The following is a 10,728-nucleotide window of genomic DNA, read 5'->3' on the forward strand; positions in this document are numbered from 1 at the left end:
TAATGGTATGACGAATGATTGCATGGGGCTGTGGATATAAACATATAATTAAAAATTTTATTTTTCAATTAGTTTATATTCAATATAATTTTTTATTAGTTTCAGGTGTATAGTATCATGGTTAGACAATCATATACTTTACAAAGTATCCATCCGATATTTCAAGTACCCACCTGGCACCATACTTATTATAATATTACAATATTATTGACTATATTCCCTATGCTGTACTAGGACTATTTTGTGACTACCAATTTGTAGTTCTTAATACCTTCATGTTTTAAAAGAGATTTCAATGATAAGTTCAAAGTTTCTTTTTAAATTAAACGTTCATTTATCGACAAACATGACTACCTACTAATAAATAATAGGACAAAAATGAAAAAATATAATGAACACCAAGGTACTTTAAAAGTTTATTCACTTAGCCCTGGCCAGGTAGCTCAGTTGGTTCAAGCACCATCCGATATGCCAAGGTTGCAGGTTTGATGCCCAGTCAGGGCCCATACAAGAAGCAACCAATGAATGTATAAATAAGTAGAACAACAAATTGATCTCTCTCTCTCTCTCTTTCTTTCTCTCTCTCCTCTCTCTCTCTCTCTCTCTCTCTCTTTCTCTCCTCACCTTTTCTCACTCTTAAAAAAACCCCCAATAAATAAAATTTAAAAAAAGTTTATTCATTTATTCCATGTCTATACTGTATAAAATATATGAGATTTAAAGAAAGCCAGAGATCTTCAAAGAGTTTATAATCTAGGACAGTGATGGCAAACCTATGACACGTGTGTCAGAGGTGACACGAGAACTCATTTTTTTGGTTGATTGATTTTTCTTTGTTAAATGGCATTTACATATATAAAATAAATATCAAAAATATAAGTCTTTGTTTTACTATGGTTGCAAATACCAAAAACTTTCTAGATGTGACACGGCACCAGAGTTAACTTAGGGTTTTTCAAAATGCTGACACGCCAAGCTCAAAAGGTTCGCCATCACTGGTCTAGGAAGACAAGACACAAATACTAATAAGATTAGAAAATGGTAAGTGCCATTCATTAAGATTACTACTAAAAAAAGATTACTATTTTTTTTAAAAAAAAACACATTTTTATTGATTACAGAGAGAAAGGAGAGGGAGAGATAAAGAGATAGAAACATTAATGATGAGAGAGAATCACTGATCAGCTGCCTTCTGCATGCCTCATACTGGGTATCGAGCCCGCAACCTGGAGTTAGTTATTATTTGGCTATAATGAAGATTATGTGAAGAGATGACAATGCTGGAAGGAGACTGAGGATGAGAAGGATCATCAAGATTGTCAGGTTAGGGCTCTTAATTTTATTTTCTTGGCAAAGGTATTTTTTGGAGATTTTACAGAGAGGGGGTGGCATCACCAGTCATTTTTAAGAGTGATCTGATAGCCCTGACCGGTGTGGCTCAGTTGGTTGAGCATTTGAGCATGGTCCTAGGCACCGAAAGGTTGCCGGTTCCATTCCCAATCAGGGTACATGCCAGGTTGTGGGCTCAATCCCCAGGAGGCAGCCAATCAAAGTTTTCTCTCTCTCACATCAATGTTTCTCTCTTTCTCTGAAATCAATAAAAACATTTTTTTTAAAAAAAAGAATAATCTGATGAATGTGTAAGGGGGCACGGTGGGAAGAAATACTGGATGCAGGGAGACTAAGTAAGAATATTGTAGTAAATCAAACGAGACGCATACTACTTCCACCCTTTTGTATGAGTTTCTAATTCTTTTGAAACTATGCCTTCAGCTGAACCCCTATCAAATTTCTGATGACTCTCATTCACTGATTACTCAGACAGTGCCTATGTTTTTTTCTTTATTTCAAAACCCACCATCATACCAACAGACTTCAAAAGCCCACTGTTAAAAAAAAAAAGCCCACTGATTTTAAATTTCCTGACCTCATCTCTAGAGGCATTCTTCAATGCATTCTCTACTTACTCCTAGATCCCACCCTGAATCCTTCATCTGTTCTGATATACAAATTCACACAATACTCCAAACTTCTCATCCTTTCAGCTCACTCTCTTATTTATCCCCATTAAACTTTTATAATGTTCACATTAGAATCTCAAGTCCATCAATCCATTACTTTTTCACTCTCAGAATTGTTCCTAACTTCACTTTTCTTCCTACCCAGTTTCTATCTGGCAGACCGCAACTGCAATCTCTTGTCAATATTGTAAATTCCCTTTGTCTCAGGGTCCTTCACTATACTAGCATGCCAAAATGATAACCCCAGATAAATTAAACTAGCTACCTTTTGTTTACATCATTACATCTGTGATGAATCTATTTACAATATTCATCACTGCTGGATGAATATTACCCAGCAAAAGATTGAAAATCTCTCATGTAAGGCTTCAGCTTTGTCCAAAACACTTCTTGAATCATTTAACCCATAAATTAACCTTTACACATCTTCTCCACACTCTTCAAACCCATCCATATTCCTTCCCACCTTTAGGAGATAACCTTGCTACTTACTTCACAGAAAAAACAGAAACATCAACTAGAAACCTACTACCTACACTGTCAGCCACCCTTTCTATTGCAAGGGAAGTGTTTCTTTTCTTTTCTCAATTTCAGTCTCTCTTTCCTTCTCAGGGATTTTGTCTATTCATCTTGCTTCTCATGGTTCTTCTATCTCTATCTATTGGATCCTTTTCATAAGCACTTCATCCTGCTCAAACCTTTGCCACACATAAAACCATCAATAAATCCCCCACCAACTCATTTTTCTCTAGCTATTGCTCTATCCTACTCCCCCATTTCCCAACTAAATTTCATAAATCAATTGCTATACTTATCTTTCAAACTATTCTAGTCTAGATTCACTTCTACTATTTGAAAATTATCCTTTTTAAAGTATTCAAATTCTACCACCCATATCCAATGATTTCTTTAACTCAACTTCTAGACAGTATTCTACTTAAAACTTTCCTTCTTTATTTTAATGTTCTTTATCTATCCTTTGCCATTCCCCTTAGCTTACTTGATTCTTGAATCGGGGAAGAAATCTCAGGATATTGTCCTAGGCTCCCTGCTTTTCTCATTCTACTGGAAAACTAGCTTCCTTTGCGTGATCATACCTACCCTTTAGGGTATTATCAACTACATCTATATCTAATGCCTTTCAAATTTATATCTCTAGTCCAAACTTCTCTCTGCAAGCTACAACCACATAGCTCTCACTTTTTATGAGATTTCCCTATTTGGAAGTCTTGTACAACATTAAAATTACCATATATAAAACTAAACTGATCTTTCTTACCAAATCTGTTCAGGTCAAAATCTGGAATAACCCTTTTCTGACTGCCCCCACACCACCCTCAACCCTCATGTCTTCATCCCATCATCAGTTCTCTCTATATAATAATTTTTTTGTTTTGTTTAGTAAATCCTCACCAGAGGGTAGTTTTTCCATTGATTCTTTCAGAGAGTGGAAGGGAGGGGAGGTGGAGAGCCAGGGAGAGAGACACATTAACATGTGTCTCTCACAAGGACTGGATGCCTCCCGCAGGAGACTGCAACTGAGGTACATGCCCTTGACTGGAATTGAACTCTTGACCCTTCAGTCTGTACCACTGGCCGACTGAGCCAAACAGGCTAGGGCTCTCATATAATTCTTGAATTAGTTTACTTTTCTCCATTCTTGCTCTACCACCCTACTCTAAAATGCTATTATCTCTATTCAGAAAAACTTCAAAAGCCTCTTAACAGGTTTTCTGGAATGGAACCACCATTCTGAAGTTATAAATATCTTAAAATGTGTATCTAATTATATCACTCCTTTACCCTTTAATAGCTTCTATTGCCCTTAAGCTAAAGCCCAGAATTTTCAACATGGCTTGAAATGACTAGCTCTATAACTTCCTCTCTCACCACTTCCTTCCTTGTTTTCTGCTCTAAGAAGGCTGACTTATCTCTAGTTCATCAAAGACACTGCTTTCTCTTATCACCAGGCCTTCAAACATACTACTATTCCCTCTGCTCAAAACACTTTTGCCTGTTCTCTTCCGCTAATTCTATTTATCCTTTAGGTTTTTAGCATACATTTCACTTCTACAGTGAGTCCTTTCTTGTCCCTATGATATGACCCCATAGCATCTTGTATTTACCAGTCCATAATAGCTATCACACTTGCAAGTTATTTGTTTATATTTCTGAATTGAGGGCATATAAATTCTTTGAAGGCAGGAGTAGTGTCAAGTCCTATATACCACTGTGTCCCCAACTGCCTGGCACAAGGTTTTTTATATTTCAAAGACTAGTGATATCACTAAATATAGAAATAGAAATCTCAGAAGGTAAAGCAGATTTGGAAACCAAGCAAAATAATATGGGGGAATAAAAGAGAACTTTTGCTATTTAATATGTCATTTATATGTAACAAAATGTTCACTGGGTACTGATGATAAAACTATGCTATATATATATCTATATAAACTGAGTGGTCAGATTATCATGACACCTGACGTTTGTAGGCAAATTAGCTATAATTTCGTGCGCTGAGGTTGCTAGAGGGCCAGAACATTATAAATAGGGAAGCAGGTTGTTTACCATGACAGTAGAAGTGATTTTTTTCCTGAAGATACGAGTAAACAACGTGATTTATCGGCCTTTGAATGTGAGATATATTTGAATGTGAGTGGCCATATTATTATGACCACCTCATCAGTACTTTGTTGGGCCACCTTTTGCCGTCAATATGGCGGCAATTCTTCTTGGCATTGACTACACGAGATGTTGAAAGGTGATGCGAGGAATCTGACACCAGGCCTGATGGATAGCACTGTCCAGTTCTGTTAGATTTGATGGTTGTGGAACCAGCTGCCTGATGGCGCTTTGAACTTCGTCCCACAAATGCTCAATTGGATTGAGATCTGGTGATTGTGGGGGCCACCTAAGCAAGGTAAGGTCTCCCTCATGTCCTTGAAACCACTCCTGCACAATATGAGCACTGTGGCATGGCGCATTGTCTTGTTGGAAGAAGCCATCTCCATTGAGATACGCCATCAACATGATAGGATGAACCTGATCAGCAATGATACTTAGGTATGTTGTGCTATTCAGACGTTGTTCCACACAAATTAAAGGGCCCAAATCATGCCAGGAAAACATGCCCCAAACCATAACACTGCCCCCACCAGCTTGAAGGGTTGTACTCATGCACGTGGAGTGCATGCTTTCATGCTGTTTCTGCCAAATTCTCACTCTGCATCTGCATGATGCAACTGGAAACATGATTCATCGGCCACATGACTTTTTTCCAATGCTCGACTGACAAATCCTTGTGTTCCTGTGTAAATTGGAGACGTCAGCAAAGGTGTTCGAACAGGCCTTCGGCTTACATATCCCATATGATGCAGTGTACGGCTAATTTGCCTACAAATGTCAGGTGGTCATAATAATCTGGCCACTCACGTTCAAATATATCCCACGTTCAACGGCTGTTAAATCACGTTGTTTCCCCGTATCTTCAGGAAAAAAATCACTTCTACTGTCGTGGGAAACAACCTGCTTCCCTATTTATAATGTTCTGGCCCTCTAGCAACTTCAGCGCACGAAATTATAGCTAATTTGCCTACAAATGTCAGGGGGTCATAATAATCTGGCCACTCAGTGTATAATCTATTGCAATGATTCCTTTAAAATGATTCGTTTTCAAAGATTGCTTAATGACTTTCTATTAAGTACATACATAGAAATGATGGTGTAATAACTAAGATAGTAGGCTTTAGAATTAGTTTGCCTGGATCCAAATCCTGGTTTTATTACTGACTAGTCATATGATCTTGTCAAATTACTTCTAGCCTTTCTTCTTCATTTCCTCATTTGTAAAATGGGGACAGTAATATCTATTGCAAAGGACTATTCTGGGTTTTAGATGAGTTAACATGGAAATTATTTGGCCTAATAGTCATTGGACACACAATACCTACCCAATGAGTGTTAGTAGTAATTATAATAGTTATATGGCATAACTTAAATCTTAAGAACATAAAATAGAAAATTTCCTTCAATAAATAACAACACAAAGTTTAGTTCCATAGTCTGGCCAAAAATAAAGATAGAGCTATAAAAAGAAATAAAGGCAGAAAGAGAAATGAACAGACAGATTTCAAGAAACACAAAAATAAAAAGGAATCAAAGAGAAGAGGAAGAGACATTGGTGAAAAAACATAGTTATATACAGACAGGAAGTCCCTCATTCCTGATTTACAAGTTATATTATTAAATATGGTCTATTCAAAATAATTCGACAATATTTTCAGTTATAAATAGCTCTGCAAGTAATTATGTAAAAAAATAACAGTTTTGAACAAGTATTGGAAAGAATAAACTTCTATGGGAACCTCAACTTAATTCTTAAAAATTATTTGTATTCTGTTAGTGACCTGTATAATAAAGAAATTACAAAAATCTGGAAAGAACTAGGATTAAGAAATGATTATGTTATGTATATTATACCACAATTTTAAAGAAAAGTATCAAGTCGTAATTTTATTCAGGATAAGTGTAGTTTATGCTGCTAATTAATCTTTGTAGCTAAATCTGTTTCAACTAACTTAAAAGAGTTAGAAAACAAACTCATAAGGCCATATTAAACATTTATTTTCAAATATTAGACTGCAAACACTCCTTACCTCAAAGTCATCATCATCTCCTTCAGTGTAATGTGAATGGTTGTCTGGATTGTTCATTTTGTCCAAAAGTTCAACTGCTAGGGCCCTAGAGAGACCTGGCTGTCCTACAAAAGTATGCTAAGTGAAAACAAAACGATTTCATGAGTATGCTTTTACATCTATGGCTTACAGAAATGTTATCTGTATTTTCCATTCAGTAAATATCAGAGGTAAGTATATGGGAGCCTACTAGTACAAATACATTAGAGAATGTATTAGCAAAATATTAATCACAGAATCCATAATTATATATTATAAAGCTAAAGAATCTTTGTGGAATAAGTTTATAACATTAACATATACGGTAGTAAAAGTAAAACTTTGGCTATAATAATGACATTCATTACTCATGTCATTATGCTAATAAAATTATGTTAATGTACAAAGACATACAGTGAAATTATGACATTTAATAGTTTTCTTAGACTGCTATACTCATTTTTGTACTATAAAAATATTTAACAAATACATATACACACAGAGCATTCTATAGATTAATAGAAGAATCCAAGAAAAGCAATTTTAATGACAGCAATATTTTTAATAGTTTTCTCTATGGTAGGGGTTGGCAAACTACATACAGCCCATGGACAAAATCTGGTGCACTGCCTCTTTCTGTAAATAAAGTTTTATTGGGTGTTAAAGCCACACCCATTTGTATGTACTATCTATGGATGCTTCTGTGTTACAAGGGCAAAACTGAATAGATGTGGCAGAGGCTAGACAGTCCACAAAGCCTATAATATTTACTATCTGACTCTTTACAGAAAGTTTGCTAACCCCTGCTGTAAGAGTCACTAACATTTTTATATTAAAAAACCTAAATACATTGTTCTAGTGATATGCCTAATTAAGACATGACTACAGAAGATTCACCTATAATTTCAATGACTTACAGTCAGAAGTCTTTCAGCAGTTGGTCTTTTTTTTGGGTTTTTCGTTAGTGCTATTTTGACAAAATTATGGAATGTTGATGACCTTAAAATAAAAGGAGACATGTACAAAAATATTTCACTAATATTAGTTTTTTGGTGTTACTAAATAAAGTTAACTTACAAGTAGTTTCAAAGTCTGAAACACATGATTTTTTTTCTCTTAGGCCTCTTAACTCTATATAAGCCCCAAAACTAAACCCAAAAGCACAGATATTCCTTGGTGCCCTGGCCAGTGTCACTTAGTTGGTTGAACATTGTCCCATGTACCAAAAGGTCGCCAGTTGGATTCCTGGTCAGGGCACATACATGTCCAGGGTGCAGGCTCAATCCCCAGTAGAGGGCAGCAGGAGGCAGCCAATTGATGTTTTCCTTTCACTTGGATGTTTTTCTCCCCACACCACCTTTCTTTCTCTTTCTCTCCTTCCCTCTCCATTTCTCCCTTTCTCTAAAAAAATCAATAACAATGTATTTAAAAAGAAGAAAATGTGTGTTAGTTCCATCTCTTAAGTAAAATTCAATTAGTTGACAGAATAGTAATATATGAGCGCTAAAAATACAGTAAAAAGCAGAAATGCATAGCTGTATCACTTATAGGATTCATAATCTATTAAACTTAGAAATCAAAATGACCTTTTCTTATTGCCTAATTTATGTAGTATGTAAATGTTCTGCTACATTAAAAGAGTTGAATGGTGAGGAGATAGGGTTGGGAGATAATGTAAAAGATTATTTAAAGCCTTAAAAACAGTGGTTCTCAACTTCCTAATGCTGCAACCCTTTAATACAGTTCCTCATGTTGTGGTGAGCCCCAATTTCACTGTTACAAATTGAATATAATTAAAGCGTAGTGATTAATTACAAAAACAATATGTAATTATATATGTGTTTTCTGATGGTCTTAGGTGACCCCTGTGAAAGGGTCGTTTGACCCCCAAAGGGGTCACAACCCACAGATTGAGAACCACTGTTTTAAAAGGTCACTGAATTTCTTAGAAACAAGGACAAAGAAGGAGTGATTTTAGCAAGCAGAAGAGTTTTCTTGCCATCTACATTGATGAAGCAGGGAAAATGACATAAATTAAAGGAATCATGCTTGGATTATTAATTAATAGCAAAGATGGATATTTGCACCATAGCCAAAATTCCACTGGAGGAGGGACTGGGCAAGACACAAAGAGAATAAATAACCTTAGTTATTATCAATGACAGCAAACACAGCATTTTTCTTCAGAAAAATCACATTACTGCATTACATTTGGTGACTTGTGGAATTACATAGTGTCTGAGACTGGCAAAGGTATCCAATGGTAATGAATCCTCTGGACTCTGTGAATTCAGTGGTTATAGCTAGTAGTCATTCCTGAATGAATATTCAGTCCCTCCTGCCATAAACCCCTCCAGTTTTAATTGCTTAGGACAGTGATGGCAAACCTATGACACACGTGTCAGAGGTGACACGAGAGCTCATTTTTTTGCTTGATTTTTCTTTGTTAAATGGCACTTAAATATATAAAATAATATCAAAAATATAAGTCTTTGTTTTACTATGGTTGCAAATTTCTATATGTGACACGGCACCAGAGTTAAGTTAGGGTTTTACAAAATGCTGACACACCGAGCTCAAAAGGTTCGCAATCACTGGCTTAGGAACTTCAGGTGACAAAGAATAGGAAGAAACCTGTGTCAATACAAAAGAATACAGCTAGCAGAATATAAATCTTTTTTTGGGAACAGGACTCTCAGAATCTGAAATAAGATATGAATATACAGAATTTGGGGGGGGGGTCCATAGACCATTAAAGAGACCCATGTAACCTAGATGAAAAATAACTGAATTTAAGAACTTGAAAACTTATTTGCATAGTTTTTAAAACTAAATGTATGGAAAGCATTACCAGGAAAACTATTTTCAATTTTTTTAAAAAAATATATTTTATTGATTTTTTTTTTACAGAGAGGAATGGAGAGAGAATAGAGAGTTAGAAACATCGATGAGAGAGAAACATCGATCAGCTGCCTCCTGCACATCTCCTACTGGGGATGTGCCTGCAACCCAGGTACATGCCCTTGACCAGAATCGAACCCAGGACTCTTCAGTCCTCAGGCCGACGCTCTATCCACTGAGCCAAACCGGTTTCGGCTATTTTCAATTTTTATCATCCAATTGAAGATGTCCTTATGAACTATAAGAATATTCAAACTGCTTTACTTTGTATAAGAAGATATCAGAATGAAAATATGTAATAACCATTTCTTTTTTGAAGGAAGAGTTGGGGAGAGAGAGAAAGAGAGAGAGAGAAATATACTGATGCAAGAGAGAGACACTGAATGGTTGCCTCCCACACTCCGGAGAATGTGCCCTTGACCAGGAATCGAACCCAAGACTCTGGTTTTGAGGCCAACACTTTAACCACTGGGACACACAGGCCAGGGCAGCAATAACCTTTTAGAATATTAAGGAAGGAAGGAAGGTGAGAAAAGTTATTAAAGATTAACTTAAGTGTCATGATATCTGGGGAAACTTTTCACATCATCTTCCATAAAAGTCACCACGTAATTAATGAAAGTACAGAATAAAAATATCAATTTTGAAGTCAATGCATTTACGTCAAATCCTTTCCTCACCACATCTCTTACCCAAAAATGCCAAAACATAACATGATCAGAATTTTTTAAGACAGCAATACATTACTAGGTGTACCAGTTAATAATGCAGATTTTTTTCAATAGGTGGAGTTACACATATGCTGATATACATACGATTTGATATGTATGCTATTTTGTATTGACAGCAAGCTTCAAAACCTCATATGTCAAATTTGCTGAAGGTTTAACATCGTAGATATTTTTATGCTTAAAAATGTCGAATTTCGTGCCAAAAAAAGAGCATTTGTGGGAAGTTTTAATTCATTATTTTGAAGAAAAGTGCTGCTGAATACTTCGGGAAGCTTATGGTGAACGTGCTTCATCTCAAGATACTTGTGAACACTGGTTTACACGCTTTAAAAGTGATGACGCTTTAAAAGTGATGATTTCGATGTGAAAGACAAAGAACATCTAGACCAACCGAAAAAGTTT

At 35.9% G+C, this 10,728-nt stretch overlaps 1 protein-coding gene across 1 annotated transcript in view; it reads right to left on the minus strand.

Annotated features, from left to right (window-relative positions):
* MAP4K5 (mitogen-activated protein kinase kinase kinase kinase 5) overlaps positions 1-10,728 on the minus strand; it is a 105,607-nt gene that overhangs the window by 40,739 nt on the left and 54,140 nt on the right. Inside the window, exons 12-14 of the mRNA XM_006773763.2 lie at positions 7,612-7,693; positions 6,677-6,793; positions 1-28 (exon numbers count right to left, since the gene is read on the minus strand). The exon at positions 1-28 is cut by the window's left edge and continues 72 nt beyond it. Of these exons, the coding sequence (XP_006773826.2) occupies positions 1-28; positions 6,677-6,793; positions 7,612-7,693 (227 nt within the window). The remainder of the gene's footprint in view (positions 29-6,676; positions 6,794-7,611; positions 7,694-10,728) is intronic.

The sequence above is a fragment of the Myotis davidii genome, unplaced genomic scaffold, assembly GCF_000327345.1.
Source record: "Myotis davidii unplaced genomic scaffold, ASM32734v1 scaffold847, whole genome shotgun sequence".
Lineage (NCBI taxonomy): Eukaryota > Metazoa > Chordata > Mammalia > Chiroptera > Vespertilionidae > Myotis > Myotis davidii.